This window comes from Rhinopithecus bieti, unplaced genomic scaffold (assembly GCF_001698545.2).
Source record: "Rhinopithecus bieti isolate Rb0 unplaced genomic scaffold, ASM169854v2 scaffold_39703, whole genome shotgun sequence".
NCBI classification, from domain to species: Eukaryota; Metazoa; Chordata; class Mammalia; order Primates; family Cercopithecidae; genus Rhinopithecus; species Rhinopithecus bieti.
This window is the reverse complement of record NW_016816905.1, coordinates 510359-533494: the sequence shown is the minus strand read 5'-3', so window position 1 is coordinate 533494 and position 23136 is coordinate 510359. Positions and strand designations below refer to the sequence as shown.

Below are 23136 nucleotides of genomic sequence, written 5' to 3'. Positions count from 1 at the left end.
AGTTGGCTCTACCAATTGGTTTACTGTCAATCAGCAGGTCATCTCTCCCATTTAACGGGTGGAAAACCCAAGGCTTGTAGGAGATTAGATGATTTGCCCAGAGGTCTTGTAGTTATAAAATACCAAAGCTGGGGCTGAACCCAGGCCTGTTTGACCCTAGCTTTTCACCAATGTCACACATATCTTTTGTTCTAGAATGCTCTCCTTATGTATCTATTCATTTGTACATGCCACTTCCTCTGTCTGTCTGTCTGGTGTTTTCCCTCCCTATCCAACCCCATCTGCATGCTAACTCCTATTTCTCCTTTGAGATTCAACTCAAGCACCACCTCCCTTTTTAAGCTTTCTCTGAATCTTCCCTCCCATCAAAAATAAATTGGCTATCCTTCTTCTATATTTCTAGAACACTCTACATATGCTTCTAATAATTGTTTCATTCTGCAAATTATGTTATTCCTACCAAGCGTCCCCACCACCCACACAATAGACTGAGACCTCCTTGAAAGTCAGAGACTATGTGTTGTTTGTCTCTGAATCCCCATGACCTAGTACAGTACATGGCTTGGAGTGCATGTTCAGTGAAGGTGAAAATGATAATGTAAATGAGACTTTATAAAATATAAAGTTCCTTGTTTTCTGAAAAAAAAAAATGAAAGCTTTAAATAATTGCTGAGACCTTAACTTAATGTTTGAAGATACACAGGATTTATAGAAGAAGGCAGGAGGAATGTTAAAATCTAAAACAAGTGATTTGAAATAAACCCTGAATTGAATTGAAATTTCCAAAGTATAACATTATTACAAGAAATGTAAATAACCTTAATTTATATTTCTATTATTTCAGTCATACTTTGAGAATGCAGCAAAATTGTTCGTATTTTGTAGTGAGGGCTCTAAACGTGCACATTAAACATTTCGTGTTTCCTGGCTTTTAAAAATGATTACTACCATGTAATTTACACTTTGTTCAAGCAAATGAACAAACATAGCATCATTTTAATCAAGTCATCAAGCAGCTCAGCAGCAACTCATTTGGCCTAATATATGATTAAACTTGTTTGAGCCAGGTGGTATTTCTCGTATTTCTCAGATAACCACGTACAATCTCAGTTTGTGATGAAATAAAACTAGTCCTTCAGTACATGGCACTCCTATGTTGTGCTGGCATATCAGCCCTCCTCACACTAGGAGGTGCTAGAGAGTCAGACCTATTGTCCTCAGAAAGGGGACAACATCAGCCCTGGTACTTACTGCCCTATTGTAACATAAATCAGCTTAGGCCCTACCTAAGAAAAATGACAAACACCATAGAGGTCTTAGTAAGAGAATTAACTTAAATAACACCAGCAATTCAATAAAATAAAAATAAAATATGGCAAACACTTTGCAAGCAAGTTGAAATGGTATGAGTTCATTTCCAAATGCACACTATATTCTGCAGACCTATATTTTCATTTGCTACTTTTTCCTTGAATTAATGTCTAGTCTTTTGAAAGGGTAGCAGCATTTCAATGCTATTCCTCTGTGTATACAGTCAGTAATGTTTGTCAAGAGCTTTGGGAGGAAAGGACTACATAAATGTCAGTAGTTATTAATATTAGAATTTTATATCTACTATCAAATGTGTTTTCATAATCTATGACCAGAGGTCTATTTGTATCCATCTAACTATAAACGTTTTAAGTAAAAATAACCATTGACCAAAAACAGTATTTCTTCTGTTCTTCTTTATAATCAAAGTAATATTTATCAGAAGTTAACAATTATACTCAAATTCTTCCAGAGCCAAGATTATTTTGACATGTTTTTATATTCCAGGTCACTTAATGCCAGTTATTCCTCTGGCTTTGGGTAACTATTATGAGGCATAGCTAGTTGACAAGGTCCACCTACAAACCCCACTATCCCCTCCCTGTTCTTGCTCTTCTCTTTGGCCCATCCCTAACAGGTACATTGTTTTGCTGTCAGCTAAAATCAAGGACTCACCCAACAGTCCTCTACCCCTGTGGCCCAACTGTAGACATTTTTAAATAGTGTTACAATGAATCGTACAGGCATTTGTATCCCTGCCTTCTTTCTCCACCTTCAGACCTTAACTCTTTTGAGGCAGAAATCCTGCCTATGACATGTTTTGCACATGGAACGTGCACAGATCAATTGAATTGAACCAAAATCTTACGCAAAAAACAAGACTCTTCTTTTAAACGTGTGATGTGCTGTAGTGTAAAGCTTACTGGCAGAGGGTCACAGCAAGATGGCTTTCCACTTTTTTCTCAAATGTATTTCAACTCCATTTTCTTTGAAAGACCTCAAGTGTTCTTTAAAAAGGAGAGGATGGAACAGTTGGGTTGACCTACAACTGGTTCTCTGAGACTACAGTTCAAATCTTAGTTCGAATTAAAAACCAAGATGGATTTGAGGGCCTCTTTCCACAAACCCTATCTGCTAATGCATTTTTTAAGGATCACACAAATTCCCATGTTTATCATGTACTCATAAAAACCAGAATAGGTCAACATATACTGGCTGAGTCACACAAAGGAGTCTACAAAATATAGGCCTATGCTTTTCCTGGCTCTGGTCAGCAGCATTAGCTCTTCACTTTTATATGCACTAAATTTTACTCTAGTTTTAATAATCATCACAATAAATATAATAATAAAATCATGTTTGTATAAGACGTTCATCTTGTTTAAAATGCACCAAGAATCGTGGTGCTTTATAGGACACAATTTATGCTCTCCTTGGTGATTTAAAGGTGATAACTTCATGTGATTCACTACCACCTAGTTCTGAACTTTCATCATATAATGACTCATTATGATTTTTACATTTCTTAGGGAACCAGCTTGGTTAAAACCTTGCAGTTGTTTTTACTGGGGTCATCTGAACTATGGTTTCCAGAATGTTCATGAAAAAGACATGCTTATATATTCTGAACCGCTGTAATCTATCATGGCTGGTGCTTGGTCTGTAGATTATGAGTTTATAGTGTCAGCCTAGTGAATTAAAGCTTTGCTGTATATCAGCTTGCCACACAATTATTTCCAGTTCATATCATATAAATCATCACTCTTCACATGACAATCAGTAATTACCATCTCGTGTTCTAAGCATCCATGTTTTGTCTTAATGGTTCTGTCTGATTCTGCACCTAGGATGGTGTGACATGACTGGTACTAATAGCTTAGAAAATAAATTTCACTGTCACTAGAGCCTATTTAAGGAATATTCTTTGTTCTCACTCTGTTTTGTAAAGCTGTTTTGTATATGTTGAAATAATAGGAAATGAATTTAAATAGAAACACTTCTCATGTCTTATCTCTGCAAAAAAAAAAAAAAAAACATAATTTACAATAAATTAGCACAGCAGTTGTTAGTGTAGCTCAGCTTTATTTTGCAATTCTCACACCTAAGCTCACAAGATGACACTTTTTCTGATAAGGTAATCTTTATAAGGTAGTTCTGTAGGTGATTATATCTGACAGATGCTAGTGAGATGGTGGAGTTCAGAGATATAACAGCAAATGCTTTAAAAAAATTCTTGTAAAAATAATAAAATGTCTTATGATCTACCAATAGAAAAATCAATCTGACAAAAGAATAAATTAGTTATAATGTTGCATTTCTGTGTCTAAAACCAAAATAAAATTATTTACCAATAAGTAGATAAATATACCAATTATAGCAAAATACACTGTAAGGAAACTGGTATTTTTTAGATAAAGAATTTGTGTAGTAACATTACTTTCCCAGTCATTTCTTAGTATTTACACAGCATTGTTGAGTAGAATGAGAATAATAAGCTTCTAACACAAACAGAAGCTAAAGAAACAGAGTGTGTCATTTCATAACATTTTGATAGTCTATCTGTTCTTCAAAACATACCTTGAACACCAGATTTTTCAAAGGTACAACCTTCGTCTTTTCCTGGGGCAATGACAATAATCAGTGGGTTGGTGTTTCCAATGATACTAGCAATCTGAAATATGTTAAGGCTTAATTGTAGATTGTATAATTAGATTAAGCCAATTAATGCTATGGCTTGGTTTTGCAATGCTCCTTTATTATTTGAATGTTTTTAGCCCTGGTTTCTTATTTCTAGCAGAGTTTCCCAACAGCAGTAGCTCATTGTCCTTGCTTGTTTTTGATTACTTAAACGATGTTAGCTTTGCTAGAGTCGATTGATACTTCAATCTGTTGAAGTGCTATGTTGCAGAACGTGCTGTTTTCTGATTTTCTTATATAAATATTAGTTGCCTAGTGTACAGAGTTAATTTATAAATCTGGAAAGTTCCCTGGATCAAGTAAATTAACATACTGGGCCAGATTCATCGGCTTCATTAGCAAACCTTCATATCAAGGCTGCCTTCATACAAGTGTGAAAACCAGAAGGACCCTTCTAAGGTTTTCTTGGTGGGAATAATTCTCTCATCAGATAACAGGCTATACCCATCCTAATATTCCGGTCTTATCACCACAATCAGTTCATTCTACATAACTTCATCTAGCATGGACACTTTTTGGAAGACCATTAACACAGGAGGAATATGGAAAAGCCAAGGAGCAGGATTGGACACCCAGCTGAGGAGCAGCCTGATATACAGGTTGTATTGGGGAGGTTGAAGTGGGGAGAGATACAGGAGAAAAACAAAACCCTAAAATTTGGCACTATTAATCAAGAGACTCTATAAAGGGGACAATCGCAATATATAGTGACTTACTGACCATATAAAACTACAATTATTTCCTACAATTATTTCCTACAATTATTTAATTCTTCAGTAAGTATTTATTTATTTTCCCACCATTTCTTAGCTACCTGCCAGGCAGTGAAGTTGGGAACAAAACAGACCAAGTCCCTACCCTCAGAGAGCTTTGTTTAGCATTGTTGTAGACATAAATATGTGACATGGAAATTTAAAAAACAAAAAGCCTCACACTTTTAAGCTTTTTCTACATGCCAGGCACTGTGTGAGTACCTTCCACATATGGATTTAGTCCTCTGAAGAAAACACGCAGTGGGTAACCACTGTTATGGCCATTTTCTAGACAAGGAAACTGTGACCCTTGCTGCAGAACTGTGAATGAATATGAATCCTCAGAGAGCTGCAGTTATGCCTTTGACTGGTGACAGTGGCAGTGTTCTGACCTAGCAGATGATACAGCTTTTTTGGTGTTCGAGTTTTAAAACAGTATTTGTGCAGTAAGATGGCATTCTCTGTTTCCCACTCAAAGAAAATAAATTATTCAAACCATGAAAATAGGTGCCTAAAATCCATAGGGCCGAAGCAGCACTCTAGGCCCTGTGGGACAATTGTTGAGAAAACTCCAATGCACCCCTGGGTCTCTGTTAGAAGACTTACTTGGTACAGCTGTATAATTCCTTTTATGAAATGAATGGGTCTGATCAGGAATCAGAGCCACGGGATGGACAATGAGACTCATCCACAACAGAACTAATATCTTATTCACCCAGGTTTGACTTTAAAATTATATCAGCCATGAAAATTATTTCACTGCCTTCTGTCGTGAACAATCGGACTATATTTAATTTTAATCATTCGTATGTAAAAATAATAAAAGCCACCAAAATAGTCTATAGTCAATTTTCTGATAAAGTAAATTTGTTTTTTCCCCATTTGTGATTTAAATGGCCTCCAGAAAGTTTTTTTGGAAGTAAGTGTTAATTAAAAATATGGAAATGGATTTAAAGCACATTACAGCGCACAGTGGAAGAATAATCACAGGGGCTCGGGTCACATGACCATCCTCATTTCTCTATGTATTTTTTAACTGTCTAGGTTATTGGTTGTTTTTCTGCATGCCTGTTCCTAGAGAAAACTGTGATTCCAGTGAAAACAGTAATTACACTTATAACAAATAGGACAAATTGCCATTTGAGCAGGAACATGCAGTTTTAGTGGCCAAAAGCAAACTGATGTCCCTATGCTTTCCTGTTTACACAAATGAATTAAGTGTGTTCTCAGCTTTCTTTATACATGCAATGCTTTTTATATCTTGCCATCTTTAGAACCTATTCAACCCTTCATTCCTGACTTTCACTGACTTATTTTGGAACAATGCACTGTAGTTCGTGCCAACACGATGTAAAGCCAGTGAACAAATTCTCTTTCTGAATTTACCAGAGAATGCCCGCTTTCACAGCTCCAGTATACACATGTCATTTTACTTTTCTGAACCTGTATTTCCTCATTTATAAACTAGAGATAAACATTTTTTGGAATCCATAACGAACTACTAGGGTTCCCCTTCCCCCTAAGGTTAGGTGCATGGGTTTCAGAGTCAGATAGATCCAGGTTCAAGTTCTGAAAGAATTCTCCATTTTTTAGTTGTGGGGCATTGGCTGAGTTATTTAACTTCTTTGAGCTTTTGGCTCTTTATCAAAAAAATAAAGTCAGTAAAACCTTTCCTCCAAATGCAGTATGACTTTTTATACTATTTATAACGTGCTTTCTAACCAGCCCAATGCCAAACACAGAGTAAGTTCTCAATAAATGAGAGCTGCTTTTTTTTTTTTTTTTTTCATCATCACACTTTATTTTCCTGAATGGTGGCCAGCACTGCCCTTAGGGCCTCCCCATTGCACAACTCCAGTGGGTACCTTTCACATTGTATTGTAAGTGGGGGACCAGAGGAAGCTCATGGAAAGCGATGTGAATCATGGCCCCTAGAGTCAGGCAACTTGTCAGCCCTCCTAGAAATTCACTTCCTGATGTTACTTTCATCAGGAGCTAAGTGAGGGGTGTGTTATCTCTGAAGAACTCTTTATGATTTTAAACTACACTGTGTCTATAAAACAGTTTAATTATAAGTCAGTTAAAAATAACTATCAGACCAGGCGCAGTGCTCATGCCTGTAATCTCAGCACTTTGGGAAGCCAAGGCAGGTGGATCACCTGAGGTCAGGAGTTCGAGACCAGCCTAGCCAGCATGTTGAAACACTGTCTCTACTAAAAATACAAAAATTATCTTAGCGTGATGGCAGGCGCCTGTAATCCCAGCTACTTGGGAGGCTGAGGGAGGAGAATTGCTTGAACCTGGGAAGTGGAGGTCGCAGTGAGCTGAAATCGTGCCACTGGACTCCAGCCTGGGAGACAGAGCAAGACTCTGTCTCAAAAAAAAATGATAACAAGAACTATCAATGAAGTCAAATCAGTGAGAATCTGTTTGGTTGTTTGGAATTCTGCTAATCAAACAAATACTCTAGGGCTCCATTGATACGAAATACAGACAGTTGCACCTGATGCAACAATACAATGACTAGGTTTGCTTCTCCAAGTGTTACCATTTTTCAAGACAAATATTTAAAGTGATTTGTAGCTGGTCTAACAAACTAGGCAGCCCTGCAGATTTTTAAATGAATGGACACTCTGATGAAATACTCAACATCCAATGACTGCCCCCTGTGTACAAAGACCTGAGCTAGGGGTCCTTAAGTTGAATATGATGTGCCCCATGTCCTTGAGTTGTTTCCACACAATGGCAAGAGATCACTCTACCTGGCTGTCACTCAAGGCCAATATGACAAATACTATGAAGTGGAATAAGCAAGAAACTCTGAGAGCACAAGGGTGGTGAGGAGAAACTTCGCAGAAGTGATTGAGCTGGGTGAGAAGTCCAGATGGATGAGATGGGCTGGCAGGATGTGGGGAAAAGCGCCCCCAGCAGAGGGAGCAGCACAGGCAAGACGGGGCTGAGACCGCAGCTTCCTCCACGCCTTGCTTTGCTTTGCTCTGCTTTGCTTTGCCTTTTTTTTTTTTTTTTTTTTTTTTTTTTTCCATATAACATTTATGGAGCATCCACTCTGCTGCAGGCACTGGGCAAGCAGGAAAAGAGTGAGTAGTCTAGTACAGCTGGAGCTCAAGATCTGTGAAGGCAAGAACATGGAGCTGAAGGCTTCAAAAAATAGAAGGGCACAGGTGGGACCTGCATCAGTAGGTGCCCCCAATGAGTTTTATGGCTGACTTAATGTTAGGGAAGAGTGAGAGGGCTGAAGACAGCTGCAAGGCTTTGAGTCTAGTAACTGAGAAGCTGGTGATGCCACCAAAAGATAAAGGAATTGGAGGAGGAGCGGGTTTGGGGAAGGTAATTAAGGAAAAATAAATGGACAAGCTTCAGCCTGTCAGTGATTCCAGTAAGCACTAAATGTGTAATCCAAATATTCTTCTACATCATGACAGAAAAATACTGAATCTGGGGATCTACACAAGCAAGCAACTTTGAGTTTTGTCTAAATAGAGAAAAAGCCACTTGAAATTTAGTAACATAAGATGTAACATCTGTAGCTGGACTAGAGATGACCTAGTCCAACTCCCTAATTTTACAAACAAAGAAACCACATCTCAGACTGAGCAGCAGAGCCAATCCAGAACTCTGACTACACATTTAAGGGGAAAAAAAATCCACATTTTTAGAACATTCAAATCTGGAATAAAGATACCACCTAGATTTTTCAGAGCTGCTGCTATTTCAGTTTGTTTATTTTTAACTAAACTAGTGTGATCCACAGATTGTAGGTGAGAGGTCTCTTTTGAGAACATGTATTGCTATGTACACCTTTGTCCACAAAATCAGTTTTGTAGTTAATTTCTGAGATTTCAGATTTCATGAAAAGCCAGAGAAACTTAGAGTACCTAGACCCATTCTTTATAAGGGAAGACATGCTTCTTTAGGTCACTGAAATAATGACATTTGCCATGTATGGAATAAAAAGCTGTCTTGCCTAGGAGGAAGGACTTGGGTGCTCACTGCAAGTGTCCTGTTTCTAGAATGCCAAGCACATACAACTAATTGGCAGTAGTTTCCTCCAAAGCAAGAAAATCCTGCCTGCTGACCAGAGAAAAGTGCCTAATATGGTTAAAGAATCACTAAATAAGACTTTTTTTAAAAAAGGGGAAAAAAAAAAGGGTAGGGGCTAGGGAGAGCTAAGCAGAAAGGGAAATATTTAGAACTGTAACATGTTTCCTGGTAATAATTTATGAGCCTACTGGAGAAAAGGGAAATACACAAACTATGAATAAAATATCTAAACGTAAACATCATGCTTTCTGCAAATTTTCTTTAGTTAAAAATTAAGGCTGAGGTTGACTAAAGTAAATGACTACATTTTCATGGTCTCTTATTTCCTTGATGCTAAGGGTTACCAACTGATTTACAATTTCCTGTGTTGTTTTTTAAATCTATATTTGTCAGCGTATTTTTAATGTCAGATTACTTAAAATAGACATCTTGGCTTTAAGAGGTCAGAAATAATAATATTAGGTTGACTTCTCTGAAGATTTCATAGCACTTTACAAACATTCTAATTTAGCACCAAAAACTTTTTTATTTCTGAATGAATATGGTTTTAAGAAGTTTCGCCCCCACCTTTCAATTGCAGACTTCAGGACTGAAGTGCAGTTCAATCAGTATGCTTTGAAGTTAAGTAAATTATATGATAGCTTTATCCAAATAGTTTCAGCCTCCTCCTATTCAGGTAGTTTCAACTGTCAACATAACAGGAAGTGAATGAAAAAAAGAAAGACTCGAACCAAGGACCTAGCATTCTTCCATTGTAGTTTCTTTCTGTTCTAACCATTATAATTTATCTCATATGATTTCTGCAAATTATAGGTGCTTATTCAAAAAGAGTATAATATGAGAGCCTTGAAATAGCTTCATCTTCATATAAGCTATCATACTGTGTAATGAAAATGCAATCTCCATAAAATAAAATTTTAAAATATTAAAAACCTCCATTTTAAATAGAACACTCTAGAAGAAACCAAACAAAAATCTATGCTTAGAATTGTTTGAAATATTTTATACTGAGTTCAAGGGTATGCCTTTTAGAGTATAACCTAGTAAGCTAAACAAATATACTCTGAGTGGCTTCTAAAAAATATTTTGAAAAGCATTAGATTTTTTAAACTATTTATAATGGAACCATACTTTTCCATCTCTCACCCTGAGGAAGTTGCAAGGTAAGGTCAATCTAAGAATCAAAAGTACAATGCTGAATTTAGTAGTTGAAGAGCTCCAGTATTTCATTTTCACAAGAGAGACGTGTTGAAAGTTTGCCCTGTAAGCCCTGACTCTTTACTTTTGACAAAATTTGTTAAAGGCAATCTTTTAAAAATGAATGCAATCAGGGCAACCACAGGCCATATTTGAAGCTGAAAACAAAAGATAAAGAGAGTGATAAATTGGGTGGGGAAGGGGAGAGGCAGATTTTCTCATTGGAAAGTTAGGTGTAAACACTCTCCTTTTCTAAATAGGTGTCTTGCCCTACTCCTGATCATGCTACATATCTACCTCATTATGTCATTCTATCTAGGTCTCAAAAGAGAAATTGTTTGGGACCAAAGAACTCTTCAAATAACATGGTATTGAATATATGTTTGATATTTTAAAGACTGTCACTATATGGAAACACAGTGATGGCATGTCCTCATTAACAAATTCTTCCCAGTTAATTGGGCTGCTTGGGCAATGTTAACAATTACATATAAAAATAGCATGGACCAGCGTCCTCAATATGGCTACTCTAGTCTGTCTTTCGATGATGGCATTAGAAAGATGATCCTTTCAATAATAACAGTAATTATAAGTAATAATAATAATACACCTTGAGGTTTAATAATGTTTTCCCTTTGAAGAACTCCCAGCATTTTCATCCACATTATCTAGTTTGTGCTTGAAACAATTCGATGAAGTAGCCAGGTAGCAATTATCATTATCCTCCTTTTACAGATAAATAAACTGAGGCCTAGGGTTGTTCTTAGCATCCCACAGTTAGGAATAGAGCCAAGTCTAAAGCCTATAATTCCGTGATCTATCTTCCAGATTATTGCATCTTTAGAAAATATCTGGGTATCTGAAGCACTGCTCTATCCCTCAGGAAATGTTTGCACCACGGCCAGATCAAAACATCTTTTCCTTTTAAGTTGCATTTACACTACAAGAAGATGCTCCTTTTCTGATTAATGAGAGAGGATTTTATTGTCTGAGGTCATTAAAATAGGAATAGTCAGATTTCTTTCCAAATTGTAGTATTGGCCTTAAGCAGGAGTACACTTAAAAATTCAAAAGATATCTAAAATACTCTGGAATCAGTTACTTTAATTATCTAATTTTTAAAAAATTATTATTTGAAGCCCAAGCAAAACAAGATCAAATCAAGAGATAAATAAAAATGGACACAAGGTGTTAACTGGAGTGTCCTAGCCAGATTGCAAATTGGTTTACCGTGGCCTGCCAACTTAAATTTCTCCCTGCAGCTTCAGCTGGAATGGGTAATCTTCATTTCCTGTCCTAACTTGTTGTACTGTGTTACCGTTCACTGTTTAGGTGATTAGCATGTGTGGATCTGATGGTCTTAAAGCTCTATTAAGTTATAAATGTTCAAACTACCAGTATGCTGTGGATAAAAATAGAACTTGCTATTAGATGTCTATTCACACTCTGCAGAAGCCTGGCAACATTTTGAACCTTTTCAAAATGTAAATACTGCATATTAAGCATAGGAAAGAAAATTAATGTGCTGCATTTGCAAATTTATTTCCAAGTCAAAAATGCAAAGGAGGAGGAGGACTCTTGTTAGTAGAATTGATATTCTACATTTACAGAGTATATTAAGAAGTTTGTAATGGCCCTATCACAAAAGAAGAATACTTTAAAAATGGATTAATTAGTTTCTCTGATAATGTTGGCTTTTGAATTTCCTCTTTTCATTTAAAATTTATGGCCTCAGTATGACATTACTAGAGTTTATTGCATTTTGCAGGTGGCATTCATATGTTGTTACTTTATGTGCCATATATTGTGGGCAATGGATTGCAAGTTTTTGTTAAAAATTTCCAGAACCACACAAGTACTTCTTAATTAGACTTGCAAATGAGTAATGCCTTTCTTCAAGTGGGGAAAATCGTTAAAACATTACAGGAATTTCTGTGCTTTTTTTCCCTTAGTTAATAGTCAGGAAAGTTTGCAGTAAAATTTACTTTTTGAAACTTTGACATTTTATAGTAAGTTCTGATTTACATATGAAGTCATCATCTGACAATTCCAAACAAATGTCTTTACAAAGCAAACCAGTATTTTGTCTATGTGCCTGTGTCTCAAAAAAGCTTGAGCAGATTTATCTTGCTTTCTGCTATTCAAAATAGTGGAAAGTTGTAATCTCAACTGCATATTTAATATCTTAAAAATTTAATAATAGATTTTAATAATTTAATAATTACCCCCTTAGTCATAGATTTCAGTGGCACACTGAATCACTATACACTACACACAAATCACTATACTTTCTCCAAACAAGCATTACTAAAGTAAAACACTACATCAGAGCTCATACTATTGATAATGTTAACACAGAAAGTTGAAAAAAGAAAGCATGAAGTGACCAAATTTTCAGATAAAATCTTTATACCACTTCTCAGACACAGTAAGATCTAGAAGCAGAGTCTAATTCCTATAAGCATGTTTTTAGATTCAAACTGACCCTGTACTTAGTTCCAAGAGAGTTCAAAATTCTTAGTATTTATTCCCATGGCAGATGTCCATTTCATCTTGAATATGCAAATTTTTTAAAGATTTCTTATGATTTTATTTGGCTTGTAAATAACAACCTTGATTTTTTAAGATACATAATGTTTGTCAATGAAATTTTATACTTACAAGTATTAAATTATGCCAAAAAGCCATTTACTTGATATTCTTCAAATACCATAGCACAATTCAACTTTAAATACCATAGCACAAGTCAAGTAAAGATGTAAACCATCTTAAATAACACTAATGCAATGTGCATGTAATGAACAATATAACTAACCTAATTTTCATGTAACAGATAACATCTGGGGGAAATGTATATTGGCAAGTTATGCAAAACTAATTTTCTAGCAACCACATCTGTAGATGTTATTTATTGTATGTTCACTTAACAGTCCATTATTCTGTTTAGAAATCTATTCTCTTCTTTATTAGAGCTTTTAATGTACTCACCTTAGTTCAAATGGTCTGCTCATTATCAGAAAAAATATAAATGGCATTCACATGGAACAACATGATTGTTTTATTATATCCATTTGTGTTCAAGCATTCAAAAATGGCAAGAGAAATACATTTATTGCTTTACATTCAAAGTAATATTTAGGGGGTATTTGAAAGTCAAACAAAACCAATCATTTGGCCAAATGGATATATGTGTATAATCAGAAACTCCTGATTTTTAATCTCAGCATTAGGCCTCAGGCAACTCACTTAAAGGCCTTCCCTTTGTTTCCTGATCTGAAGATTATGGGTGCTATTCTCATATAGAAAAAGGGAGGTTGCTAAATCAGGGTACCAAATAGGAGTGTTTTTTTAATAAACATTCTTGATCCTTTTCTGTTTTTATTTTTCCAGATTTAAGAGGTAACATATTAGACTTTTGAGGGAAAAAAAATGAGACAATTACAATTCTGCAGGAATCTATAAAAATAGTTATAAAACTAGCTTTATTTAATTTGCTTCAACTATTCATAGACTTGAGGAAATTATAACGTTCTTTCAGAAAATCTAACTTAATAAAGCTGACCATGTCTCTCTGTTTTTAAATAGATTTTATTACAGAACCAGCGATGTTGTAAAACATGAGGTTTTGTTAAAAAAAAAAATACAAAGGCCTAATTGTATTTTTTAAAGAAACTATTGCATCAGACTGTTTCATTTAAACATATTTTCTGGCTCTGGGCTCTCACCACAATTATTGATTCTAATTTTCCTTAAACTTGCTTTTTAAAAAGGCTACCATTTTTAATGTGAAAAAAAAAATCACTGTGATGCTTCTGGGCATTATGTTTATTTCAAGCCATATATTTGACAATGTACTTTATTATTATTAATGAAAAGTCTTTATATTTACCCTCTTCTGAAATTGGGACATTTCTTTCCCTTGCAGTATTTCACAAACACAGCTAAGCGTTGGGACATTTCTTTCCCTTGCAGTATCTCACAAACACAGCTAAGCGTAATTCTTCATAAAAAAGAAAAACAGAGCTAGGGTTTGGTTCACTAATAGTATGCAAAACACCCTGAAGAAATTCTCACCCCCTAGTTTCTGTGCACCAGTTAAATCAAATTAATAGTTATGTGGGCTACACTCATAAAAATGAGGGCAAAGAAAAGCTCAACTCTCAGTCAGAACTTCAGTTTCTTGGGAGTTTCACTTCACCAAAGAAATGATGATGTGGAAGCTGGGAAGTTCCAAGTTTCCAAGTGTGTGCCCAGTACACACACACACACACACACACACACACACACACACACGGTGCCAAAGACCAGGAAACTGGGTAGTTGGTGAGTCATTCAGATGAGCCTTATAAAGAAGTCCAGAGCACAGGGATGTGAGAGAATTGGACACAAATACCTGCTTACATTTAAGTGTATAATCTGACGGGGAAATGGGTACAAGTAGAAAAGGGCCGATGGTAGAATCTGCTACTACCAGGCTGGAGAGGCAACCTATTGAGAACTTCCACAGGGGGGTGAGGGCAAGTGAGCAGGAAGGCCTAGCCTGTGTATGGCCAAGCTCAGCAACAAGACAAATATGGTGACAGTAGACCAGAGAAAATTCTACCGCCTTAAAAAGAACACTTTTACCTTGCAGATTATCTCAGTGCCTGCAGTAAATTCAGTAAACTCCATTCAATTCCTTTCTCTCTTCTTTTTGCCGTCTCACTCATCCCCACCACCCCCACTCCTGTTCCTCAGTGTATATTAAAGTCTATACCACTAAGTAAATACCTCATCATCTTCCCTTGTCTCTGATTCCCATGTGCAGCTTATTTATTTTACCTATAATGTTTCAGAGGCCACTAAAATATGTTTAGCTGTCTCCTTTTCCTAGCTTGGTAAAATAAAGAGCAATAGAAGGTAAAGGAAGGATGAAAAACAAGAGTGCTGAGAAAAGGTACAAATCATTTTGTGGGAAGATGAAATTCTTGTATGCCCCATTTACGAAAAATGCAATGGCTCGTGGAAGTGCATAAGAGAAAAGAACCGTTCTGATATGTTTTCCAAATATTCTATTTTGATTAACATTTAGTTGACTTAAGATAAACAATCTGGAATGATGTCACCTAACGGAATAAAAATTAAGTGCTTGATAATAGCAGTAATTTCCAAATATGGCAACTTAATGACGTATTACAGTTTACTGAAAACCACAAAGGACAAGAAGTCAGCACACCAGAGTTTAACTCCCAGCCCTGTCAAGAAGTAATTATTTGACCTTAGGCCAATCATTTAACCTCTTGGTTTCCAAATCTTTTTGCCTATAAAGTTAGGACACGTTGGGGCTTCTATATATTTACACTAAGCAGCAACTTTGTATAAAATCAAGTTAAAATTAATAATATTAATTCAATGCAAAACACATAAGCATTTGTAAGACCAAAAATAAAACTTAGCTTCCAGTACATTCCAAAACCTATCTAAATCAAAAACATTAATATTTAAATGGTGACATGTAACATACAAATTCATTTGAAATCTCGTGGAGACATTAAAAATGAATTCATGCTTATTTCATTGGTTTTTCTTTTTCAGGCTTCACAGGATGATAATTACTTGGTGAATTTATACATTTTCAAATTTTTGTCTTCAAACTTACGTTTGAAGCTCTAATCTCAGGGCCTGACTTTGTCAGCATACTGTGGGTGACTTCATCTCTGGGCCACAATAACAGGCTCCTATAAAGTAAAACAATTTATCAATTTACAATGAGGCATGTAGTAGGGGTGAAAACGAGAACCCTCAAGTGGGCACGTCTCTACAGATCAACTGGGATGGGAATTCAAATTCTAACCAAAATACTGCTTATTAAACATGGAATTAGAACAACACCTAATTAAATGAATCAAATGTTTAATGTTATTAATACCCTCATCTCCCCTTTCCCTCTCCCAAGATCGAGTGAGATGGGCACTGCCAAAGTTGGCTTCCTTGACTCTCCTTTCCCTTCATTTCCAGTGTTAACCAACCATCAGCCTCCTTCTGAGTGGCACGCTGCTGTAAAGAATTCTTAAATGCTCATAGTGAAGTCTTGCCTTGCCCTCTGTGTTTTTGGCGAATCTCCTCCCTGCTCTACCAGCTTCATATATTAACCTTTGCAGCCCTTATTGTCTGCATCACCAAATTCTTGATGGCCACTTCAGCAGCTACATTCTGCCGAGTCATAGCAGTCCCCATCAGGATGTCATTAAGTGTATTAAATACCTAATCCTCTGCCAGAACTAGAGAAGATACACATAGCATCTAAAACTTGGTTCTCCACCTACAGAGGGCTTGTAGTCAGGAGAAAGGGGATACTGAAGCACAAAACAGTTAAGATCGAGGAGATACTACATGAAATCGTAAACCACAGAGTATAGAAAGGGAATGAGACAGTGGGAAAACAAAGTGTTAATTTTGAGAAATGGAGCTCAAAAAGCACTAGAGAACCAAGAGGGCAATGGCATCAAAAATTCAAAGGAGGTGGCACTTGAAAGATAACAGACTTGGAACTATGGTACATACGTAACGGAACTGACCGAAACTGTGGTTGCTCACCAAAGGCTGTGTCATAATTCAACTTTTTTCTTCTCATCAGCAAGTGATAGAGGTTGTCAAGTCTGCATGTGGCCCTTTCCCAAATCCTCTGGAAGAAGGAATGTCATCTGATATTTATTCAACATTCATAGAGCCCCCCACAACATTGGATACAGAAATGAAGGTATATTTCTTTTTGTCTTTTCATTCACCCTACCTCATCATTATATTCTCTTGGGGTGGGAGGAAACGAACTAAATGTTTTCTTCATTTTCTTTGTCTCTGATTTTTCCCAACCAAATACAAATATTTCTCGAAGTGTCGATTCAAAGATGAGTCCGCTGATGGTAGTTCAGCAATTTTAATCCTTTCCACCCCACCCTTCCTAATCTCCACCTTCACTTTCCCCTAGGCACCATGTTGATACCATGACTTGATCTGTCATAATCCTTATGAATAGGAATATAAATGTAGAGTAACATCAAATCAAAATCTCCCTCCAGATTGACATTGTTTCTGCTAGAAAAGTGTCCAATAGAAATTTGAGGTTCAAGTGAGAACACATGGACACAGGGAGGGGAACAATGCACATCTGGGCCAGTTGGAGGGTGGGCAAAGAAGGGAAGGGAGAACATCAGGACAAATAGCTAATGCATGCGGGCCTTAAAACCTAGATGACAGGTTGATAGGTGCAGCAAACCACCATGGTACACGTATACTTATGTAACAAACCTACATATTTTGCACTTGTATCCTGGAACTTAAAGTAAAATAAAATAAATTTAAAACAAGAAGCTTTACATTCCATATAAATCACCGAATGCTCTAGAAATCATCTGAGTGTTGTTTACCTTCAATATTCTAGGGGTTGGATCAAGAACAAAGTCCTGAGGAGTCTCAGCCAGAAACTGACACCTCAAACATGGATCCTTTAGTTGGGTTCACCATTGAAGATGTAAAATCAGTGCTGGATCAAGTCACAGATGACATTTTAATCAGCATTCAGGTACTCAGTATTGATAGTATGCTCACTTACTTTATTACTGGTTAATTAGCCAACCTTAACTTTAATGTCTATAAACACTCCCCACACTGCCAGCACGAGTGATGCTTATGATGAAGTTCAATTTAACAGCTTCACGTAATTCTCAGTTGCGTCATCAGAGATTCAGTAAGATCACAAAATAGATTTTCCAACAGCATCTAGTGTGGTGCATGTTATCAGTTAACAAAATCAACGACAAAATCCAACAAATAACATGGTAAAGGCTTTATATCTCGTCAAACTGTAAATGTTGCTCATGCAAAAGGAATTGGAGTGCATTTCTAAATGGTAAACACTGAAGATCAAACCTTAATCCTTAGCTAAGTCTTCTCCCCAAATTTCTAAAGACTTTCAGATCTTTGAACTGCCTCTCAGACAGTTTGTTCCTTTTCACCTATCGTTAATGGCTAAGCAGTTTACACCAATAACTACACGAACATAGTGATGGCAGCAGCCATATGAATAGCAGCTGCCAATGACTTATTAACTGGCTTAGGTTTATGCTTAGTTCTTTCTCATTCTGTTCAAAAAACAAACAGCCATTTCTACCCCAACTCAAAGACTTACAGGAATTCACATAATTTTTCAGGCCAAATGATTAAATAAGTAAAATGCATATTCTGGGCACACTTGCAATTTCTTTAGAAATGACTGTAAATCAGGAGGGCAACCTAGTGAATATTTAAAATATTAATGCACCTCAGGAGAAGATTTAGTTGTCATCTGAACATGAGACCATATATTAAAAGCCCACTGTATTAACAACTAATTTAAAAAGAGCACAAGATTAGCTTGGCATAAACATACCTTGTTACTTGTTTAATCATCAAATGTTATTGCACTATTTACACGAACATTTAATGATTTGGTGCCAACAGGCTCAGCCAAAGTCCTCAGCTTAATAAGGGGTGTTTAGTGTTTACCAGAAATAGTGGAAGAACACGTTTTACACAAAGCTTTATTGTTAACAACCCCATGAATGTAATAACTGGTTATTGTGTAGAAGGGCAGAGTGCAGTTGAATTAAGCTGAGTTCAGAACATATCTCCTTTTTAGATTTGATAACATTTCATCTAAATATAGTTTATGTATAATCATGGCTCTGGGCTCCTTTGCAATCCTGCAGCTCTGAAATTATTGCCGAGGAACTACTAGACAGTAACTGAATTGTTTGCAGGCCCAAAAATTCGAAAATGTCTTTACCAAAGCTGTCTTCCATGCAGTGAACAGTATGTTTTTAACTATTCATTGAAATTATTTTAAGTATTACAGTCTACAGCATTTATACCCCTACTCTGTATGATAGCTGTGTATCTGTATGTTATCTTCCCATTGGCCTGAAGCCATCCTGGAGGTTCAATAGCTTGCTCACCTAAATGTAATTAAGCACGGAGAGGACATGGACCAGAGAACAGGGATGCAAATCCGCTAGGTGCCACAATCATTTCCATAGTAAGTGGATTTGTAGATATCAGCCTGGGCCAAATTACTGCCAATTTTTCAATGAAATAGCATGATGATGTGGATTTATACAATGGTTCGAGATGGCAAACCCCTTTATGTATTTTTTCTCAGTAATCCTAGTAAACTCCATGTGAGTGAGGCAGGCACTTCCCCTGATAAATTGAAAAATGGGACACAGAAAGACTTAAATTATTTGTCCAGAGTTCCCAGGGTCGACAATTAATGAAAGACCCTGAATGGGAGCTGTGACCTGGGTTCTAGTTCTAATTCCAGTGCTATCCACAAAAACCACATAACTTCTAATATCACAACCAGACTACTTTGGATGTTAATACTCCCGTGGTGTGGCACTTTTTCCGTGTTTACCCTTGTGTCTTGGTCAGATTCCAAGTTGGGTAATTACTCTCTGCTTACCTAAATTCCTCCTCCTATTATAGATGTATAGGTTATTTTCCACTTCTAAAACCTGCCTTCCAGTGTTCCTTGCTCTAAGAACTGCCATATCCCTTTTCAAAGGTAGCTGTGTGTCAGTGGTCAGTGTATATATGCCATTTGAACACATTTACCTGCTGTAGGAACATTTAATGAATTACTGCTTGTGAGATGTTTTAAATTTTCCCACAGTTTTTTTTCTCCTGCTTTGTGTAAAGGTCATACTGTTATTACAATTTCTGCAAAAAAAACTGGCAGTAAATAATTCATGTTTTAAGTACAGTTTTTTTCAAAACTCCTTTTCTATGTGGTTTCAGGTATATTTTACCTTCTCTAATACAGAAATTTCTGAAAATGTAGTATAAATCCATAAGTTTTTTATGTTAATTCACTTATTTTCCCATTGACTCATTTTATGGTTTTAGAGATTTATTAAGAATGAAGTTATCTTGGCCCTGAGATGTTAATTAAAATTACACTGAATAGAGCAAACACTTTAAGCCTGTATAGTTTAGGTATTTTAATTTTAAAGATACATTCAAAATGAAATTATTTTGGCCCTGAGTTGTGTAATAAAAATTATACCCAATGGAGCAAACTTAAATATATTTAAAGAACTACATTTCAGAGAAATATGAATGCTAACACTAAATTCTTACATTACATGTTGGCTGTTGGCCCTGTCTAAGCAATAGGGTAAAATAATGTAAAAAGTTTGAGGGAAGTTTGCCATCTTGGGACTCTAGATGTTTTTAGGTCAACTTGAATTTTCCAGGTTAGAAAAGCTGAGTGTGAGATCATCTCAAAGAAGTGGTCAATGAGAGACTACTGAACCTATTATTTTTTCCTTAAAAAAAAAAAAAATGTAGAACCAGACCCAACCACAGTATTTGCAGGATTGTTTGTCTGTTCAGCAAGGTTCTGAAGAATGACAAAGAAAATTGGCTAATGGCAGCCTGTTCTTCACTAGAAGCAGAGCCTTTAGATCCAAACTCCGCTGGTTGTGACTGAACTAAAGTACTAAGCACTAAAGTCTGGAGATCTGAAACATTATTCACCTCTGTCAGTATGCCACTCTTTTAGGTGCATCTTCATGAACCTTTTCCCAAGGCCTACACTTGTTTTGATAATTTCTGTCTCAGTAAAATACCAGAAAGGCCTCCAAGTGAATGTAAAATCCCTCTGTGGTAGTGAAACAGAAACTGGTAGATGATAAGCACATTAATCCTTAGCTGAAAAGAAATGAGATTATTGGTGGGCATAGAGGGACATTAATTGAAAGTGGGAAGAATCAGTTGTTTGAGTGGAGCAATTCTTCCCAATCCTTTGAAATTGTGGTAAAATTATTTCAATCTGTTTTAATCCCTATGTGGTCCAATATGTTGTATGCCATAAATTTATTTTAATGAGGCAGGAGTAACAGATTTTTAAGTATTTCATGACATCATAACAATGAAAGATAACATTGGTGAAGTATATCACAAAATTGGAAGTTGGAATTACGAATCCAAAAACTAGAGTGTGATGTTAACATAATCCTATTCCCCTACTTAGTTTTTAAGGTAAGAGCTAAAATCCAGGTGGTGAAATGAGTTACCTAAGGCGACATAGCTGAACTAGTACCTAGATCTTCCCAGTCCGAGACCAGTGCTCCTTTCAACCCTACCTAAAATCGTGTGTAGATGATGATTTCTTTAGAGTCAGTACACCCTAAAGAAAGAGTTCCTCTGTGACCTGGAGGACGGTTCCATCCCTCCTTGCCTCCTCTACCCAACCACCAAGAAAGGAAAAGATAAGAAACCAGAGGCCAGAGATTGATCCCAAGGTTTACTAAAGCTTGAATCAGAAAAGACTGATACTTATGAGAATTCTGAACCCAGAATTGTTGGCACATATATGATCTTTCCAGAAATATCGTACCTTACTGTGAGATGAGATCAAATCTCATCAGATAAGGCAGCATGGACATTTCAAAACTATCTGTTACAGTTACACTCTTGTAAATAAATATGAAAAATTATGTCTAGGCTTAAAACAGTATTTGATTTTTTAAAATGTCTTCTATTTAAATTAAAATAATAAAAGGTTTGCAAAGTAGAGTTACCCTGAAGCCCTCAAATAATGTTACAGCTATTAGAAATGTAACCTTTGAGTTTATTAACACAGATGTGTATAAGCTACTCCTTATACAGTGGTAGACATTTTTTAAATCACCTAAACAAGAACAAAAACACCAATTTTGCCACGTCAACCACCACTGGTTTATCTCTACCTAATTTTATTATCGCTTGTGAAAAAGGGAAGACATTTCCAGGGCTACTAATGTTTAGATAATGTGAAAGTGTTTATGGAATTGTGCAGGTAGCAATATGAGTCCACAGAAGATCACTGCCAGAGGCAAAATGCTGTCACCACCTCGGCAATCACAAAGCCTGAGAGTAATTGCTTACTTTTTTTTTACCAAAAATATACCACAAAATGGCATCATTCCAAGAGTTCTAATGTATGATGAATACTCTTAATTATGGGAATTGTTCTAATTGTAAGATTATTTGTGTTTTTTTTTTTTCGCAACAGAAGCTTCCTGGGATCTCATTTAGAATGTATTACACAGAAGACACAGACATCCATTGCAGATGGGTGGAGGGACCCACAGCACTGCAATAACTGAGCCCAAAACAGTTATTCTGATTCGGTGCTTATTGGTAAAGTCTGTCTGAAAATATAGATAAATTATCCTATCTTCCAACACAAGGCTATGTGAAAAATGGCCGTCCAAATACCACTTCCTGTTCATAGCAGACATGCTATACATTGGAAATGTGCAGAGAAATATGATAAAGTGTTATCACATCACTACAGGCTGAAACACAGCTATGTCTGCAAAACAGGAAGGTGTGTGAGGGATAATGTCTGTCTTTAGGCACTATAGTATGTCAAAACCACAAAGACAATGTGCAGCAAAAGATAGCTCCATCATAACCACGTTTTTTATGATTGTCTTCACAGACCGAGATAAACGAAAAACTGCAAATACAGGAAGAGGCCTTTAATGCACGAATAGAAAAATTGAAAAAGGCCTGAGGACTCGGTACAAGGAGAGTGATGCTAAACTTCACAGAAACAAACAAAACCAGTCAGAATAATAGACTCTCTGGAGCGTCGTATCTCCATCACTTAGTTGTGAAAGGAAAACCAAGCCCCACTTTTTATTTTCCTAAGTAATTAGGAAAGTATTGGTCCCAATTTTGCTATCTCCCATCCCATAACAGCCTCTGAATTTATTGCACCAAGTGTAATAAGAATGTTTTGTATACAACAGTTTGGAGAATTATATATAAAAATACAATTACTTTTATGATAGTCCTTTGACGTTTTGACTAATAAATGCTATTCATCTTCAAGGAGAATGAAGCCAACTTTTAAATAACCAGAAGTAAAGAAAACGATAATAACTTTATCTATTTTGACCCAAATGAACTGCCACATTACTGGAACACTGTGAAAAGATACCCAGTACCACACTACTGAGGATAAAGTTTGCTAAACAACAGCAATTCAAGTGCATTTACGAGGTTTTTCTTTCTTTCTTTTTTTTTTTTTTTTTTTTTTTTTTTTTTT

The 23136-nt window shown here is 36.2% G+C and overlaps 1 protein-coding gene across 1 annotated transcript in view; it reads left to right on the top strand.

The window, feature by feature from the left end:
* CABCOCO1 (ciliary associated calcium binding coiled-coil 1) overlaps positions 1-22922 on the top strand; it is a 107112-nt gene extending 84190 nt beyond the window's left edge. The window contains exons 6-8 of the mRNA XM_017855489.1: positions 16636-16758; positions 17440-17580; positions 22525-22922. Coding sequence (XP_017710978.1) covers positions 16636-16758; positions 17440-17580; positions 22525-22599 — 339 coding nt within the window. The 3' untranslated portion in view covers positions 22600-22922. The remainder of the gene's footprint in view (positions 1-16635; positions 16759-17439; positions 17581-22524) is intronic.
* The last annotated feature ends 214 nt before the right edge of the window (positions 22923-23136 follow it).